Source organism: Saimiri boliviensis, chromosome 7 (assembly GCF_048565385.1).
Source record: "Saimiri boliviensis isolate mSaiBol1 chromosome 7, mSaiBol1.pri, whole genome shotgun sequence".
NCBI classification, from domain to species: Eukaryota; Metazoa; Chordata; class Mammalia; order Primates; family Cebidae; genus Saimiri; species Saimiri boliviensis.
Window position 1 is genome coordinate 51,199,935 of NC_133455.1, and position 21,002 is coordinate 51,220,936.

At 34.7% G+C, this 21,002-nt stretch overlaps 1 protein-coding gene across 2 annotated transcripts in view; it reads right to left on the minus strand.

Moving 5' to 3' along the window:
- Positions 1–21,002, minus strand: part of ACSS3 (acyl-CoA synthetase short chain family member 3) — a 175,008-nt gene that overhangs the window by 12,581 nt on the left and 141,425 nt on the right. Inside the window, exons 14-16 of one of the 2 annotated variants that reach the window (XR_012518404.1) lie at positions 3,041–3,140; positions 2,776–2,951; positions 183–285 (exon numbers count right to left, since the gene is read on the minus strand). Coding sequence is in view for 1 of the 2 variants with exons in the window: in XM_003927836.4 (XP_003927885.3) it covers positions 1,502–1,570; positions 2,776–2,951; positions 3,041–3,140 (345 nt within the window). In the remaining variant the exon portion in view is untranslated. Of the gene's footprint in view, positions 1–182; positions 286–1,336; positions 1,571–2,775; positions 2,952–3,040; positions 3,141–21,002 lie in introns of those variants that run through there. The other variant, XM_003927836.4, reaches the window with a different exon arrangement.

The window sequence follows — 21,002 nt, forward strand, 5'->3', positions numbered from 1 at the left end:
GTAATCCCAGCTACTCAGTATTACCTCTGCGATTCATGTGGGGTTCAACCGCTTGAATCCCAGATTCAGAGGTTGCAGTGAGCCAAGATTGCACCATTGCACTCCAGCTTGGGCAACAAGAGCAGAAAAAAAAAAAAAAAAAAAAAAAAAAAAAACAGAAGATCTTGCAGCAGGAGACTTACCTCTTTTGGGGGCCATATTCTTCTGGGGCTGCTGCTCCCTGAGGTGGAGCAGGAGATCTGCAGTCTTCACATTTTCTGTCCTTTGGTCCTTTGTCCCTCAAACCTAGTGGTTTTAAATTCACTTCAAAATCACCTAGACATTACACTACCTGCCTGGAAACCCTCTTGGTCTTTAACCTAATGTAAAAACCTTGATGTCTCTTAAGAGTTTTCCTTGCCACTCCACCACATTTGTACATTGATTCCTTGTTTCCACAGAAATCTAGAATCATTCAGAAATGCACAGCCAACTAAGAACCTGCGACATTAGGAGGTACTCTCTGGAGCCCCCATCTCCATGAAAAGATTGGACTAAATGGTATCTTGGTTGTCTACCAGGCAAGTGGTTTGTTGTTGTTTTGAGATGGAGTCTCACTCTATATCCAGGCCGGAGTGCAATGGCAGGTATCAGCTCACCACAACTGCCACCTCTGCAGTCCAAGCAGTTCTCCTTGCCTCAGCCTCCCAAGTAGCTGGGATTACAGGAGCCTGCCACCACGCCTGGCTAATTTTTGTATTTTCAGTAGCTACAGGGTTTCACCATGTTGGCCAGGCTGGTCTTGAACTCCTGACCTCAAGTCACCCGCCCGTCTCAGTCTCCCAAAGTGCTGAGATTACAAGCTGAGCCACCATGCCAGGTCAGATATGTGGTTTTCCTTGCCTAAGTAACAAATGACCTAAAGGTATAGCTATAATCCTGGTGTTCAGCTTTCCCTCAGAAAACGAATAGCTAGAAAAGTCCTCCTAACTAGATAATAATTTCATCTGTCTAATGATTACCTAAACTTCTCATTTCATCGATTTAAAACAAGAATATTAGAAAATATGAGAAAATATCTAAAGCATATTAGAAAATATCTAAAATTTCTACAAGAAAAATTTTAGTTATTTTCTGACTTAAAGTTTTAGATTTTGGATCAAAACTACAGATTCTTAGTTTCAGGAAGTGGCTCTGTATTAGCATTGCTTTCAATTAAAGTGTTTTACTTGGGGGGTGCTATTTTAAAAATAATACACTGGATACTTTTTTTTCTAAAGCAGATTACATATAATGAGTCATCTTATAAGCAACTAATAACAATGTTAACAGGGTCCAATCAAACAGAAGGCACAAGTCTTTCACAAGTTTTCATTAGATTTGTTTAGGCCAAGTTTTACAATTCACATTTCAGTTTGCAAGTAATTTCTAGTGAAATACTTATTTCTGAGAAACAACTCAAATATTTTAATTACAATTAAAAAATTAACTGAAATTTACTCAAAATAGGAATGAAACAAACTCATGATATTTGCTTCAGTATTTCTTCTACATGGCCAAAAATGCTTGGGTCTTCAATTGAAGGGGTTATCTGGGGGAAAAAATTAGGGTCAGGTGAATACTCTTCCTTAAATTTCTTCTACTCTTTCTATAATTAAACAATTATATGCAATGTTGTTTTCTGCATTGTCTTGTAATATTCATATGGAAAAGTTTAAAAATAGAGAACTTTGAGCCTAATATATTAATACTTATCTATAGTTTTCCAGAGTAAAACAGATAAACAGTTCAATTAGCAAAAAACTGTTGGACCTAGATGTTATTTTCTCTAGAGTTAGAGTTCTTCTTAAGAGTCTTCTATGTATGCCTATAGAAAGAATTTTTCTTTTTTGGCATTTGTTCACATAACTACTCCTTACTATTGCATTGCCTTTTATTATCTTAATGATAAAAATAGGTATATCTTCACATACATAATGTTACAATTAAAAGAAAACATATGCTTGAATCAGCCTAAGATTTCCTAAAATAATGTCATAAATAATTACAAAATTAGCATTTATCGATTAGAACATTTTAAACATCTACTGCTGCCAGCCTCAATTATTTTCCTTTCTCATTCACTAATTGCCATTAATTACTATAATAAGGAAAATGGACCTTGTAATTCAATAGGATTGAATTTCCACAAATTTGTTTGAATTTAGCTGGCAATTACTAAGAGCAAAAATATTTTGACAGGCAGTAGTGGTTCAGGCCTGTAATCCCAGAACTTTGGGAGGCTGAGGCAGTCAAATCACCTGAGCCCAGGAGTTCAAGACCACCATGGGCAACACAGACAGAACACTACCTCTACAAATACAAAATAAAAGAATTAGCCAGGCACAGTGGCATGCACCTGTAGCCCCAACTACTTGTGAGACTGATGTGGGAGGATCCCTTTGACCAGGACTGTGAGGCTGCAGTTCTGGTGAATATGCCACTGCACTACAGCCTGAGTGATAGAGCAAGACTCTGTCTCTAAATAAAAATAAATGTAAAAAAATATTTTCACACGTTGGTTCTTATCATCAAAGCATATGTTCTTAACTAATCTGAGTTTCTTTTCAAAACCCTCATCCCTACAGAAGGAATGGCTATATAATTTCTCCCTTAACATTTAAAAAAAAAGGTACTATTATGTGTTTTCTAGGTATGTAATTTATATTTGAGAACCATTTTTAAGAGCTTTGCTTATGCCAAAGAAATGAAGAAAAATATTTTACAACCCAAGATTAAATATCTTTGATAAATTACCTTGTATGGCTTGCCGTTGACAATGGCAGATAAAGCTGATCGAGGGATTTTGCCAGATCTGGTTTTGGGTAGCTGCTTGACAAACACTGCCTTTCGAAAAGCAGCCACAGGGCCAATGCTCTGTCTAACGTGTTTCACAATTTCTTCCAAAACTTGCTCCTCTGTTGCATTTATATCTAGAGAGAAAGTTCAGAGAGTAAGTACTGAATTAACCTTAGTTAATTATTCAGGGCCCAAGCATTCAAGAAGGACAAAGATCTCTCACCTTTTCTCAACACACAGAGTGCTAAGGGGACGTGACCTTTTAAAGGGTCTTCTTTGCCTACAACAGCACAGTCTGCCACGGTGCCATGGGAAAGGATTGACTGCAATAAGGAAAGGCATTCTTTTAGGATATACGTATTTACTATATATATACATTTACCATATAGCTATAGATATACAAACATATAATTTCAGCTGGGAAAAAAGGTACGTGTAAGAGAACCCCAAAATCCTGGCTGCCTATTTAAAATTCATAAGTAATTTATAGCATTACTACTGAAGTGAATGGTTAGAATCCCCATGGTAGTCACTAAAGGTTGACAGTAATTAAGATAAATTGCTTAGCTTACCCAGAAAGTAAGGAAATGGTTTCTTTGTCTCAATTGTTTATTAATGAAGTCAGAGAAAATGTGTAGTGGATACCATGTGTAAACAAACCTCTGCAAACAGGCAGCCTCATGGTGATTTGGTCCTAATGCTGACTACCATAACCATACCTTCCAGAGGAATCCAAGGCTGCCCTATGGCTAACAAATAATTTTATTTCTGAGTCTGTTAGTGGACAATGAAATTTCTTTAGTGGCCATCCATCCAGAGATGATTTTTCAGGACTTGCAAGAGACTGGATATGGAGAGAGGCCCCGACATCAGATAATCCCCACTGTTGAAGAACTATATTTATATTGCTCGCCTTAAGTTCACAAGGCTGGCATCTATCTGAAATCACAAGAGTTGAATAACCACATTAAATACAGATGCTTAGGGAGATATATATCTATGTGTGTGTATGTGTGGAGGGAGTTATAGGTATGTGTGTATATACACATATGGATAGATGTGTGTGTGTGTGTATATATATATATACATATATATATATATGTGTGTATATATATATATATACACACACACACACATCTATCCATATGTGTATATACACACATACCTATATATATATATATATATACACACACACACGCATTTTTAAAAGTTTTACCATATATATCATATATGCATATATATGTGTATATATGGATGTATATATGAATATATATATATACATGCGTTTTTAAAAGTCTTGTCACCATATATATATAAATATATATATATATATATGCATATGATGGTATATATAGATATATACATATATCTATATATATCTATATGGCAGCCAGCATTAAGATCATATATATATATATATATATATATATATATATATTCATATATACATATGTATACATGGTGATGAGACTTTTTAAAATGCATGTTCCAAATGTTCTTTTCTGAAAGATTAATATTTATTTCAGTGACTCCAAAGCTCTAATATCTAGATAAAACAGTAAGCAAACTTGTAACCAATAGCACATCTGGCAGTCTTTATTATTTCTTCATTCATTCATTCATTCATTCATTCCATAAATATTTGCTAAATTCTTCCTGTGTTGCAATTACTCACTGGTCTCAGGGGTGATCAAAAACAGTCAGCATATTGCTTCAAGGTGCTTACAGTCTAGTAATGGAGACAGATGTTAATAAATAATTATGAATATCTAATAATTCTAAATGTCTAAATATAAAAGTGGTAAGAGCTCTAGGGAATAATTATATATATATAGATAGATTGCTATTGCTATGTCTTTCATATATATATGTATTTATATATATATGTATATATCTATATTCATACATATATCCTTTCACATATATGTATATGTGTGTGTGTGTGTGTGTATATATATATATATATATATATATATATATATATATATATTTCTATGAAAGACACAGCAATAGCAATCAATTTAGCAGAAAGATACAGACCTCAAAGAACTTTTTCCTTAGGAAATAACAATGAGCAGATCTGAAGGATGAGTAGATAGTTATTAGGCAAGGAGAAGGGAATGGGGCAAAAGCCCTAGGGAAGGACTGCACAGGTACCACTGATACCTCAAAAGGACCAGTGTGGCTGGAAAACAGCATAAAAAGAGTGAGCATGGAGGATACGGTGCTACAGAGGTAGGTAAGTACTGTGCTAGGAACTTCCAACTCATTTTAGACCTTAAAAGGCAATAAAGCATTTTCAGTAGTGAGGAGGAGATGTAAGATCAGAGTAGATTTAATATTGGGGTTTTATGTTTGTTTGTTTTAGACAGGATCTCACTCTGTCACCCAGGCTAGAGTGCACTGGCATTGATTATAGCTCAATGCAGCCTCAACCTCCCAGGCTCAACCTCCCACCTCAACCTCCTGAGTAGCTGGTTCAACAAGTGCACACCACCATGTCTGGCTAATTTTTTGTACTTTTTTGTAGAAATGGGGTTTTGCCATGTTGCCTAGGCTGTTCTTAAACTCCTGGGCTCAAGCAATCTACCTGCTTCAACCTCCTAGAGTGCTGGGATTGCAGGCATAAGCCACCACACCCAGCTGTGTTTTTAAAATTAGTTTTAGATTCATAGCAAAATCAAACAAGAAAGTAGGATTCTCATACACACTTTACCACTACATATACACAGCCTCCATTATCAAAATTCTGTACCAGTGCAATTTATTTGTTGCAACTGATGAACCAACATTAGCACACCATCATCACCCTGGTTCATAGTTTACATTACTATATTATGGTCCACTCTCATACATGTATAGGTTTTGTCAAATGTATAAGACAGGTATCCACCATTATAGTATCATTCAAAATAGTTTTACTGACTTAAATACTCCCCGTGCTCTGCTCATTCATCCCCTCCCTTTCCCCTAACCCTTGGCAACCACTGATCTTTATACTCTCTTCAAGGTCCTTTGCCAGCATGTCATATAACTGGAATCGCTCAGTATGTAGCCTTTCCAGATTAGCTTCTTTTACTTCAAAGTGGATACTTAACTTAGTTTCATCGTGTAAAATAAATAAAGAATTGTTGAGGGTAGGTGTCACAGTTTACACAGGAAAACCACCTGAAAAGATACTACAGTAGACTAAGGTCATGATAGTAATAATAAAGACTAGAATTTCTTTACCAGTAAAATGGACAAAATTTGATGATACGTGGAATATGGAGCATGAGTAAGACAGAGAGTTAAGGATGATTCTGTGGTTTTTGACTTGAGCATCTGGTTGGATGTTGGCATCATTTTTAAGCCGGAAATTGCTAATGAGGACAAGGCTTAGGAGAAGGATTACCTATTCAGTCTTGTAGTTGTTGTTTTTTTGCAGTGCTGTTGAGATATCAGAGTAGAGGCAGTTGTATACCAGAATCTGAGGAGAGGCTTAATCTGCAGATGCATATTGAGATGCCATTAATGTACAGGTACTAATAGAAGTCACAGACTTTGACAAACTTATTTCAGGAGAAAGTAAGAAGAAGAAAAGAGTGAAGGCCTTACAGAACTCCAACATGTAATGGGTACATGAAAAAGGAGAAGCTGGAAAAGTAAACACACACACACACACACACACACACACACAGCCAGAGAGGTAGAAAAATGACTCGGCATGATCTGGTAGCATATGCCATTTTTAAGTCCCGAACTTTCCATGAATAATTTCTTTTTCTAATCAGGCCAAACTGAAAATAAGTTTTCTCTTCTATGAACTGGAAGACTTGATGAACTGCTAGGATGTTTGGTGCAAAGCCAGTCTAGTATCTTACTCTGGACCCATTATTGCTTCTATATCATATTGTAAGCATCCCGTTTGAAGAGTTGGCTTGCAAAGGTTTTTGTCCATGTAGTTTTTGATTCATGCAGTGCTGAGTGTAGCACATGTTAAATAAATGATTTTTCTAAGATATGCTTTGCTAACTTTTACAGGATTTGCTTAGGCAAAAATGTTCACACCCTTTCCATTAGTTAAGCTTAACTAAAAACTTCTGCTAAATACATACTGCACAGACTATGCAACACCATATTCTCCCACTGCTTCAATATAAACTCTTAAAATGCTCCCAACAGCTCATTGGTTAGCCATTTTTACTTTTAAGACCCATAGAGAGATCAGAGAGACAAATTTTACTGCCGGATATATGTTTTAGTAGTTACTACAGTCATTAGTCACGAAAAATAATACTTTGTCTGTACCAGATAGGATATAGACTTGGAAGGTTAGATCACACGAATTCTGACGAGGCATTCCTTTAGTGAGTAAAGAACGACTGTTTTTACTGGCTAACCAGAGGTTTAATTGTCAAAAAAATTATTAGCGTTCATTGGTGCCATGATTCTCTGTACCTGAGTTCCTAAAATGCCAAGGTATCTGTTCAAATCACTGATAAAAAAATTCATCATCCATATATTTTGTCACCTAACCAATAAGACTATAGTTTTAACTAACTTTAAAGTCAAAAACTTCTAGTTTGCCACTCTTTCACTTTGTTAAGTTTTACTAAGTTTCTGTCCTTAGTCTTAGTGCTTTTAGGAGTGAATGAGAAAATGTTGACTGTTTTTCTGTAAAAGCAGGGAGTATTTTAAAAATCAGAAGAAATATATAACAACATTTTTGTAATATAATATTAGAATTTCCTATTTTTGTCTACTGCAGATAAATTCTTTAAAACTGTGAGAAACAAAATCATTTTCAAGAATTCTGTGTCATATCTAAGCAAAGTTCATTATTATAGTGGATAAAATATTATTCATCTATCAGTTTTTAAAATGTCATAAAGGAAGAGTGGCAGCTTTTCATGTTGGCCCCACAAATAATATTTGCATGCCAAGTGATGATTTCAACAAATGAATCATTAAAAGAGAACACATCAAAATATGTCTTGGAAACATTCCAGGGACAGAAGCCAACCAAATGTCCTGTTGGGGGGAAAAATATCAAAATCCAGATTCATGCATTCCCTCCAAATGAAATCTATGCAGCATCTGTGATTAACTGGTGTTTAAGTACATAAAAAAAAGTGATGCAGCTTAAAAGGCAATAGTCTCACCACAAGAGAGTATATAAATGTTATGGGATAGAACTAGTAACTTCCTATCATCTGTTATTTCTAAGATATTGTCAATTTTGCATAGATTTTAATGAATTTAAAATATTTCAAGGCTTCAATGAGCTGACCTACACAGGTTTCTCAATTACATTTTTGAGAATCTTAATTTTAAAAATGAGTTCAAATCAAACACCTTCATAAGATGGGAGGAGCCAGTTTGCAATGGGATATTATCTATACAATGGGAAGAAGAGAGATTTTAAAAAATTTCCTGACAGAGTAATCTAGGAAACTTGTCAGAGAGATTCCAGATACTCATTAATATTCCTATGAGTACTCAGGAAATATTCAGCAATGTTGCAACTACTTAAATCCAATAGTCATTTAATGTGGAACTGAAGCCGGGCGCGGTGGCTCAAGCCTGTAATCCTAGCACTTTGGGAGGCCGAGGCGGGTGGATCACGAGGTCAAGAGATTGAGACCATCCTGGTCAACATAGTGAAACCCCGTCTCTACTAAAAATACAAAAAATTAGCTGGGCATGGTGGCGCGTGCCTGTAATCCCAGCTAGTCAGGAGGCTGAGGCAGGAGAATTGCCTGAACCCAGGAGGCGGAGGTTGCAGTGAGCCGAGATCGCGCCATTGCAGTCCAGCCTGGGTAACAAGAGTGAAACTCCGTCTCAAAAAAAAAAAAAAAAAAAAAAAAAAAATGTGGAACTGAAATGGCAAGGCATCTTAATTGGATACTCACTTTATGGAAATATATTCAATGTTAAATAATCATTCCTAAAATAGCAAACAAAATAGCTAACTTGGAAAACAAACAGTGACACTTTGGTCATAACAATCTTCAAAAATATTTCAGGAAACCCCATGTTCTTTTGAACAGCAAATGGTATTTGAACAGTGTCCCAAGTAGACTTTAAAATTTGTCTCTCTTGATTTCCAAGTTCCCACAAATATTAGTGGCATTATTTAACAAACTGAAACTTAAGCTACAAGTGAAAGAGTGAAATTAGAGAGCCCAACTTGTTTCCTGTACATTTCCTTGCATGAAAATCCCTGTAGAATTATTTGCATGAAACGCCACAGTAGTCAAAGAGAAATGGGCAAAAACACCATATTAGCTCCTGCAAATTTTAGCTTGTAAATCCAGAACTAGCAGATTTTTGAAACAATTTTTCTATGAACTCCTTAACTTCCACCAAAGTTTCCTAAATGTTTAGCTGGATGCTTGGCTTTCAAAAATTAATCAACTCAAAATAAACTTAATTATTACTTAATAGTTGAAGAAGATCCTCATTTTTACTGGATATGCAAGAATACTGTCTTCTTAAATTGATAAAAAGCTATTCTAGGGCTCCATTTTCTTATGACGAGAATAGAAAAGAATATAGGATTTCCTGAAATATTTTTGATGTAATAATTTTAATAGAATATGTGCTTGATTTAGGTAATATGCTTACATTTTTTGGTTTTGTTATACTTGAAATTCTTTTTCTAAAAAAGTTTATTGTTACAAATATTTGTACATATTTATAAGGTACATGTAATATATTATTACATGCATAGTGTGTGTAATGATCAATTCAGGCTGTTTAAGGTATCCATCATTTAGAGGAATTATTTCTATATGTTGAAAACATTTCAAGTCCTAATTTCTAGCTATTTTGAGCTACAAATTTTTATTAACTACAGTCACTCTAATTTGTTACTGAATATTAGAACTTATTCCTTCTTTCTAACTGTATATTTGTACCCATTAACCAATCTTTTTTCATGTCCCTCCACTACTTGACATGCGCACACCGTTCTCAACCTCTGGTATTATTCTACTCTCTGTTTCTGTAACATCAACTATTCCATCTCACATATATAAGTGAGGATAGATAATATTGTCGTTCTGTGCCTGGCTTCTTACACTTAACATAATGAAATCCAGTTCTATTCAAATTGTTGCAAATGGCAGGATTTCGTTATTTTTTGGCCAAGTATTATTCTATTGTGAACATTAACCATATTTTCTTTCTTCATTTATCTGTTGATGGACACTTAGGTTTGATTCCATTTTTTTGCTATTTGAACAGTGCTGCAATAAACATGGGGGTAAAGGTAGCCCTTGGATATACTAATTTCTTTTTCTTTATATAAATACCCAGGAGTGGGATTACAAAACCTTATGGTAGTTCTACTTTTAGTTTTTTGAAAAAGTCCATACTATTTTCCATAATGGCTGTACTAATTTACATTCCTACCAACAGTATGTAAGTTTCCTTTTCTCTACATCCTTGCAAGCATGAATGACTTTTTAACAATAACTTATATACTTTTTTGTCTTTCTAATAATCACTCATAATGTTTACTTAGAGAAACTGAAAAAGTGTAGATATTTTCACTGCACATAAAAACAATATTCAGTCTATTTTTTTCTACAATAAAACTTACAATGGATTAAGGCCCTCAATCCCTATTCCAAATAGTTAAAATGGAATATGATATTCGCCACTGGGAACCCTTGACAAGTAGTGAGATAGTAAGGTTTGGGCATTTTAATAAGAGCTAGTATATCATCAAACATTTCAGAAGGAAATAATCAATTTGCTAAGCAATTTTGCTAGGAGCTTGTAAAATGCCAATATAAAGTGTCCGTTCACAATTCTCTAAGAGATTTCACAGAGAAGACAAATTTGATTTAAACTGAGATACAATTTTCTTATTAAATCTAAATATTTAATTAAAACTTAGTCAGTTAATGCATATAAAGAGACAAGTTGACTTAGAGTTAAGTTCTGAGTGGTGACCTGTTACGCACCCTAAATACTCCAAGACCCAGTGACTAAGTTTCTGTTAGATGCCAATAATTTCGGCATGTTTTTCTCTTTTTCCATTTTAACTGCCTATCTTCTGCCTGTTTTACTCTGCTGTTACATACAATGAGAAAGATTTTGGTAGAAGCATTAAAGCACAACATATATTTGAATAGGTTGACACTCCTCTTTTCATTCTAAAAATAAAAAATAAGGTTTTGATGAATAATAAGAGCTATGTATACATAATCTTCATATTTTGATGGGCTTAGTCTGCCAGAAGTGTAGGTAAATATTGGAAGTAATCTCTTAGAAGGAAGAAATTAAAAGTTCATGCAACTAGAACCATCTTTTGCTAACATACCAAAGGACATGAAGCAAAAATTTTAATTTCAGGTTATCACAAAATTCAGAGTTATTTAAAAACAGGGTAACCTTATCATAGCACACAAAGGTCACATGTTCTAGAATATTTGATAAAATTCCTTTTACTCAAAAAATCACATTTAAAAAAACGCATGCCAACATGACAAGAAGTATTAAGCTGTTAATGTTTGAAATGAAGATAGGTACAACCTTTTTTCAATTTCTAATTTTTATAACTTTTATTTTGGGTTCAGGGGTACATAAACAGGTTTGTTATATAAATAAACTCATGTCACAGGGGTCTGTTGTCCAGATTATTTCATCACCCAGGTACTAAGCCTAGTACCCAATAGTTATTTTTTATGATTCTCCTTTAATTAGAGAAAGAGGAAATAAACCTTTGACTCTGCATACTCTGATCACAATGAATTGTTAATCATGTTACTTTAAATATTTCCTTTTATTTAAACTGTAGTTTGTTTACTTCATTCCACTGCTTAAAAACTATTCTGGGATCTGCTTCTAGAAAAAAGAAAAAATGAAGTAACATCTCTCCCACAATTAGAATGAAGAACTCTGGGCTAAAATATATATTAGAAGACTCGATCAGAACTATCAGAACTTGAGATACAACTTGGTGATGAGTTCACTGTGATTTGTTTGGGAGTCTGGGGATTTTGTTATTTTTGTAGTTGTTGTTCATTTATTCTACTTTCTGTATAATCTGGCCCAAGGGCTAAAGCAGCTCAAAATGCGTAACTGACAATGAGTACAGACAGAAAAAGCCCTAAGAGCCTGCTGTGTCTGGTCAGAGGCCCAGGAAAAGGAGTAGGGGAGCCATGAAACAGGTTTTGTCCTCCCTACTTGAGATGAGTGCCAGCCTTTGTTGGCAGGACCCACCCCTTCTCTACAGAGCTGTAGGAAATTGTTAACTCTCCACACCTTATACCAAGTAAATGTCAGCAATGAAGGTGTTCCCCTTCCCTTTTCCACACAAGCTGTATAACATATCCTGCAGGATGGAGCCCTGGGTACTCTCCTACCCTATAAGAGAACACAGAAAGGACCAATGCCACTTGCTCTCTGCATCAGCAGCTATGCTGTTCCTGAGAGTGTCTCTCTGTTGACTTACCCTGCCATGTGCTAGGTGACTTCCAGCAAAGAGACAAAACCTCTTACTCTCCCCAGAGACTCTGCTCCTGTAGACTTTGCTGGAATAATCCTAGTAACTGCGGGGAGAAAAAGCCCTGACTCCCTACCCATAACAACAGCAAAAGAGTGTTTTATGAACCAAAAAGGGAAGAGGGACCTCTGGTTTTAGTACCACATGTAAGAAGCTTAGAATTCACCACTGCATTCTAACAAGCAGAAAGTTAAACAAACTGTGGGGGTCGGGGGGGACGGTGGGAAACAGTTCTTAGATTTGTCAGAGAGTAAGTTAACATGGAAAACCACTGACCCCAAAACTGGAGAGACAGACAAGTAAATATAGGAAAACACAATTTATTGGAGCAGAAACATCTACAGGAACAAGTGCCAAGGTTGGAAAACCTGAGCTTTATGACAAAACACTGTGTTCCTCTTTATAGGGTCTACCCTTAAAAAAAAAAAAACTATTCTACAATAGAACCTAACTGCTACAGTTTTCTCAGAGCCTAATTGACATAGGAGAAACAAAAAATCCAATTCCTGCCCCCTTTACTCATCCTATTTTAACCAAGAGGGAAAAATATCTACAGAAAACTGATGAAGTTCACAGTCTAGGGATACATGTTCATGAAAAAAACTGAGATTTAATCATAGGACTACAGAATACTTTTCCTCTCCCCACATGTTACCACTACACCGATAAAATCCTATATACTGAAGTTCATTTTACATGGTACATTATCTCAGTATTCAACAAACTATTACAAGACTCACTAAAAGACAAAAAAAAAAAAAAAAAATCCGAAACAACTAACCACACACACACACACACACACACACGCAGAGTTTGAAAAGACTGAATAAGCATTAAAAACAGTTTCAGAGAGAGATCCAAGATGGCTGATCACTAGCAGCTCGGGATTGTAGCTCCCACTGAAAACGCAAAGAACGAGAGGACGCCACACCTTCACATGAATTCTTGTTGCTCACGCACCAGGAGATTCCCAGCGGAGGAGCCCCACGGGTCGCCAGCGCGACTCTTGTGACCGGCGAGGCGGTTTTGCCGGCGCCTCGGATCGTCGGTTCTTGGTGCAGAGTCAGAAAGGCACCATCAATCTTAACGCCGGCGCAGTGGGTTGCTCAGATTTCGGCGCTGAGAATCAATAAGTTGGACGTCCACTCAGAAACCCAATTACAAAGACGGTAATTATAAAGACCACAGATGGATAAATCTACAACAAAGGGAAGAAAACAGCCAAGGAAGGCTGAGAATGCCCAAGATCAGAGCTCCTCTCTCTCAGCAGGGGATCCCAGTTCCTCATCAGCAATGAAACAAGGCTTGAGGGAGAACGAGTGTGTTCCAATTACAGAAGCAGGCTTCAAAACGTGGATAATAAGAAACTCCTGTGAATTAAAAAAACTTGTGCTAACACAATCTAAAGAAACTAAGAACTTTGAAAAAAGGTTTGACGAAATTTCAACAAGAATACAAAATTTAGAGAGGAAAATAAGTGAATTGATGGAACTGAAAAACACAATACGAGAACTACGTGAAGTATGCACAAGTTTTAACAGCCGAATTGATCAAGCAGAAGAAAGGATATCAGAGGTTGAAGACCAACTCAATGAAATAAAACAAGAAGACAAGATTAGAGAAAAAAGGATAAAAAGGAATGAGCAAAGTCTCCAAGAAATATGGGACTATGTGAAAAGACCTAATCTACGCTTGATAGGTGTACCTGAATGTGACGAAGAGAATGAATCCAAGCTGGAAAATATGTTTCAGGATATTACTAAGGAAAATTTTCCCAACTTAGTAAGGCAGGATAATATTCAGCTCCAGGTAATACAGAGAACACCACAAAGATATTCCTCAAGAAGAGCAACTCCAAGGCACATAATCGTCAGATTCACCAGGGTTGAAATGAAGGAGAAAATACTAAGGGCAGCCAGAGAGAAAGGTCAGGTTACCCACAAAGGGAAGCCTATCAGACTCACAGCAGATCTCTCAGCAGAAACCCTACAAGCCAGAAGAGAGTGGGGACCAATATTCAACATCCTTAAAGAAAAGAACTTTCAACCAAGAATTTCACATCCAGCCAAACTAAGCTTCATAAGTGAAGGAAAAATAAAGTTTTTTGTGAACAAGCAAGCACTCGGAGAATTCATCACCACCAGGTCTGCTTTACAAGAGCTTCTGAAAGAACCACTACACATAGAAAGGAACAAACAGTATCAGCCTTTCTAAAAAATACCAAAAAGTAAAAAACATCAATATAATGAAGAATTTACATCAACTAATGGGCAAAATAGCCAGCTAATATTAAATGATAGTATTAAACTCACATATATCATTATTAATTCTAAATTTAAATTGACTAAATTCCTCAATTCAAAGACAGGCAATTTGGACAAAAAACTAAAACTGTTTGCTGCATCCAGACCCATCTCACATTCAAGGATACACAAAGACTCGAAACAAAGGCTGGAGAGAGACTTACCAACCAACCAGAGAGCAAAAATAAATAAATAAAAAGCAGAAGTTACCATTTTTGCCTCTGATAAAATAGTATTTAAAGCAACAAAGATCAAAAGAAGCAAAGAAGGACATTATATAATGATAAAAGAATCAATGCAACAACAAGAAGAGTTAAAGGTCCTAAATATACACGCACCCAATACAGGAATACCCAGACATACAAGACTTATAAAGAGACTTAGACTCCCACACAATAATAGTGGGAGACTTCAACATTAATATTAGACAGATCAATGAGACAGAAAATTAACAAAGATATCCAGGACTTGAACTCAGATCTGGAACAAGTAAACGTAATTAACATTTATAGAACTCTCCACTTTACACAAAATATACACTCTTATCAGTACCATATCATATCAACTTAGAAGTTTAAACGAAATGTTGGTTGGCTCCTTGTTTGTTACTCTCTTCCCTCATTTTCTTTCATGTCTCCATTATTAAGGACAGTTATAGGCATGCCCATATTTAGACTGCATTCTAGCCCGGGCAGCAAAGCAATACCCCCATTCTCTCTCCCTCTTCCTCTTTCTCTTTCTTCCTCTTCTTTATTCTTTTTCTTATTATTCTTAAAAAAAAAAAAACAGTTTCATATGGCAGGAATATTGAAATTACCTGACCACGATCTTTTTAAAAACTATAATATGTTAAGGGCTTTACTGGAAAAAAGTAAACAACTTGCAATAATAGATGATTAATGTAAGCTAAGCAGAGAGATTGAAATTCTAAGAAAAGTATTTGTAAAATGCTAGAAATAAATATTACTGTATCAAAAATAAAGAATGTCTTTGATGGGCTTATTAGTAAACTAGACATGGCTGAAGGAAGAAACTTGGAGCTTGAGGCTATATCAGTAGAAACCTCCAAAACCAAGAATCAAAGAGAAAAAAAGATGGGGAAAAAATCACCAAACAGAACAAAATACCCAAGAACACCAGAGCAAGTACAAAAGCTGTAACAAACACATAATAGCAGTAACAAGAAGAAATAGAAGCAGCATACGAAGAAATAATGACTGAGAATGTCCCGCAAATTAACGCTGAAACAAAATAAATCTAAGAATTGCAGAAAACATCAAGACAGACAAATACTAAAAGAAAAAAATAATCCTACATGTAGGGCATATCATATTCAAATTTCAAACATTCTAAGATAAAGAAAAAAATTTCTACAGAAAGCCAGAGTGGAGTCAGAAACAACTTAACCATAGAGAAGATAAGAATCACATGTGACTTCTCTAGGAACCACATAAACAAGAAGAGAGTGGAGTGAAATATTTAAAGTATCAAGAGGGAAAAAAATACCATTAATTCTACAATTACAGAACTCCAGATTGCTATACTGCAGAAAATTATTCTTCAAAAATTAAGGAGAAGACTTTTTCATACAAACAAACATTGAGGAAATGTGTTGCAAGCATACCTGCTTTGCAAGAAATGTTAAGTTATTCAGACACAAGGAAAATAATATAAGTCAGAAACTTGTATAAAAATAAAGGAAGCACATCAGAAATGAATAAACAAAAGTAAAATAAAAAACTTTTTCTTGTTCTCAATTTACCTCACAGATAAATTTGTTAAAAATAATATTAGCAACAATGTGTGCATATGCACATACATACATGTTTATGTATAAGCAAGTGAATGACAGCAGTGATGCAAGGGCCAGACTGTATAAATTAGAAATATTTTGTTATTATAAGGTATTTGCTCTGCCTATGAAGTAATATAGTATTATCTGAGTCTGGACTTGGTTAGTTGTAAACATATATTGCATATACTAAGGCAACCACTAAAACAAGTTTTAAAAAACATATTTAATATATTAAGAAAGGAGAGCAAATGACGTAATATAAAATGTTCAATTATAACCACCAAATGCAGATAGAGGAGGACAGAAATAGAAACAAAGAGTAAGGGCAACAAACAGAAAACAGTAACAAATATGGTAAATATTAATTCAGTTATATTAATGATCACTTGATATCAATGATCTAAATATACCAATTAAAAGGCAGATTATCAGAGAATGGATCAAAAAGCAAGCCTCAATTGTATGTTTTCTGAAAGATACTCATTTTAAATACAAAAACACATATAGATTAAAAGTAAAGGGAAAGAGAAAGTTATGCCATGCTTATTTTATAAGCAGGAGTAGCTATGATAATTTCAAGCACAGCAAACTTCAGAGCAAGAAAATTTGTCAAGGATAAAGAAGAGCATTACATAATAAAGAGGTCAATAACCCAAAAAGGCATGATAATTCTGAGAGCATCAAAGTATATCGGGCAAAAAACGGATAGAATTGGAAGGAAAAATAGATGAATCAAATATTATACTTTCAGACTCTGATGCCCCTCTGTTCAAAATTGACAGATCTACTGGGCACACAGTAAAGACATACTTGAGTTCAACAGTATCATCAATCAACTGAACACAACTGACTTCAATAGACCGTTTCATTCAACAACTAAGAAGAATAACAAAAAAGTCCGCATTCAAATAACACTTCATAGACAGAGCAAGTACCTTACAACAAAACATCCCTCATTCCTGCCTTCTAGCCCTTGCGTCACTGCTGTCATTTATTTTGCTTATACTGTCTCCTCTCACAACTAAATTTTCAGTACCATACTGGCTACTGCAACAAGACAAGAAAGACAACATCATACTAGCTGGTGTAATAAGACAAGAAAGTAATATAAAAGGTATACAGATTGAGAAAGAAGATATCAAACTGTATTTGTTCACAAACAATATGATCATATATGCAGAATATCCAAACAGACAAAAGCTTTGAAAACTAAATTGACAGTGAAACCACAATCCACAGACAGTGGGTAAGGCTATGTAGTCTGATCCTAACTTGGCTACTAACTAAAATAAATAGCCACAAGAACAAAAATCCTGAGGGTTTAAATAGGATCCAGACACTCATGTTGTAGGATGAATCTGGAAACCATCATTCTCAGCAAACTGACACAAGAAGAGAAAATCAAACACTGCATGTTCTCACTCATAGGTGGGTGTTGAAAAATGAGAACACAGGGACACAGAGAGGGGAGCATCACACACTGGGATCTGTTGGGGGGTGCCAAGGGAGGGACAGTGGGGATGTGGGGAGGTTGGGGAGGGATAACAAGGGGGAAAATGCCAGATGTAGGTGACGGGGGGATGGAGGCAGCAAACCACGTTGTTATGTGTGTACCTAGGCAACAATCCTGCATGATCTGCACATATACCCCAGAACCTAAAGTACAATTTAAAAAAATAATACCTGGGATAAGATCTAAAGTAAACATAACAGTTATGAGAAAAATCTAAATATCTTTTTTAAGAAAATGACAATCCCTAGATACTAAACCCAAGATTATCCAAATATTACAATCATCAAAAATTTTAACTTAGCTATTTCAACTATGGAGAAATAAAACTCTAGATTTCTCAGTGCTCCTATAAAAAGCCCTAGCTTACTGAGTCTCTTCAAACATCAGAAGAGTTAGATCTACAGTCATTTGCCTAATGAATTGCTCAGATCTTAAACGATAATAAAACTTTAATTTACCTGTCAAAGCCAAATGTGTATAATCCAGACTAAAATAAACTCCAAAGGAGCTGGGGAGACTAGCTTACTATCTTCTTAGGTATTTACTTGCTAGAAAAGATTAATTCCCAGGAGTTGGAAACATTTCCAGATTGTAAAAATGGAGACACACAGAGCTACCTATCTCCTGAGGGTATTTTACTTACATATTAAATAATTAGAGTTTTAATAAAAGACATTATGTCTTTAAGAAGATCCTTTAGGAAGAATGGCTGCCTCCCTCCCTTTTATAAGTATAGAATAATCATTTTTTTTAACCTTCATTTATGGAGAATCTGGCTACTCATATAGGAAAAGTTGCCATTGGGTCATAATAAGACCTAGGGTAAGGGGGAAATGACACTCTTATCAAAAAGTCTGTCTTTGACCCAGAACACCTCATTTTCACATTCAGGATAAAATTAACAAAGATGAATATTAAAAACCAAATAATAACCATGGCCCAAGAAGAATGGGCAAAAACTCTTGGCATGAATGGAATCATAGACGTTCTCAGCAAGTCAATAAAAGCTACAAAAAAAGAACCAAAAGAACTTAAAAGAGAAAAGAGGGGAGAATGAAATGAGAGAATGAAAAAGCGAATAATCGAAAATAATAAACTGGTAGACAGATATATAACTATATCAATAATTAAATGCAAATCATCTGAAAACACTAGTTAAATGATGGAGATTATCAGACTGGATAAAAATAAAAACAAATATATGCTGTCCATATTATCTAAGTCGATGCTGTCTACAAGAAACCCAAATGAAACATAACACAGATTAAAAATGAAAAAGTGGAAACAGGTCAATAATTCAAATATGATTCAAAAAGGAGAAGGCCTATATGATTATCACAAACAGGAGATTTCAGAATAAGGAAAATTACTATTGATTAAACCAATCAATTTATAAAAACAGTAATTCATTTCAATCACATAAAGTTTGTCCCAGGAATGGAAGACTGGTTCAATAGCTGAAAATTATTTAATGTAATTCATATAGCAGGGTTAAAAAGATGTTTCTATCAATAAAGGCAGAAAAAGCATTTGATAAAATTCAAATTTCATTCATAATTAAAAATAACACTTCAGCAAATTAGAAAGAGAAAACAATCTATTCAGTTTGATAAAGTGCATATTTACAGAAATGCCTACAATTTGCACCATTCTTGCATTTACCCTGAGATCAGGAATAAGACAAGGGATTCCGCTCTTACCAGTCTTATTCAACATCAATACCTGAAGTTCTAGCCAGTTCCAAAAGGCAAGAAAAAGACATAACAAGCATTCAGATTGGAAAGAAAGTAATACAACTGTTTTTATTCACACATAATTGTTTACACAGTCTCAACAAGTCTACCAAAAATACTGCTAGAGCCAGCAAGCAAATTAAACAAGATTACAGGTTACATATCAGTCTACGAAAACGTCAGTAGTATTTCTATCCACTAGTAATGAAAAATTTGAAACCAAAGTTCTAAAAAATACTATTTACAATAGCTAAAAAAATTAAATACTTAGGTATAAACATAGAAAAACTTGTTCAGAATCTATATACTAAAAAGTACAAAGTATTAAGAGAACATACCAAAGAAGTCCTGAAGAAAGAAACATACAAAACTTGTGGATTGAACTCACTAAGTTTGAAATAGCAATTTTTCTCCAATCCATATATGGTTTTAACACAATCTCAATCAATATTTATGTACAGGTTCATTGTAGCTATAGAAAACCTTATTCTAATATATACATGGAATACATAAAGGAACTAGTAAAGCTTCAATAAGAGTGAAAAAGAAGAGCAGATGCAGAGGACTCACATTATTCAACTCTAAGACATGCTACAAAGCTACAGTGTCAAGACAGTACAGTATTGGTATAATATAAACATATAGATCAATGAAATAGACAAGATATTCTAGAAATAGATTCACTCCAATATTATCACCTGATTTTTGACAAAGATGCAAAGGCAATTCAATGGAGAAAGGGCAGTGTTTTCAACGAATGATGCTAGAACAACTGGCATCCACTAAAAAATTATTCATCAACCTACACTTGCACTATATTTAAAAAATTAACTCAAATTTAAATTTAAATAATCTAAATATAAAACTGTAAAATATAAAACTATAAAACTTGTAGATGAAGAGAGAAAATCTTTGTGACAGTCAGGAGTTTTTATATACAATACCAATATCATAATCAGTAAAATAATAACATGATAAATTAGACTTCATCAAAATGAAAACTTATTTTTCTCTTTTATGGGCACTTTTAACAAAATAAAAAGATCAGCCAGAAACTAGAAAAAAAAATTGCAAACTGCATATCAGATTAAAAAAACTTGTATTCGGAATAAAGAACTTACAAAACTGAACAATAAAGAAAACCAATTAAAAAAGAAAATGAGCTGAAGATTTTAACAGATATCTCATCAAAAAAGATTTATGGATGGCAAATAAGCTTGTGAAAAGATGCTCAATATCATTAGTTATTATGGAAATGCAAATCAAATGCACAATGAGATACTATTACACACCCAGTAGAATGGTTTAATAAAGAGTAATGACACTACCAAGTTCTAGAAAG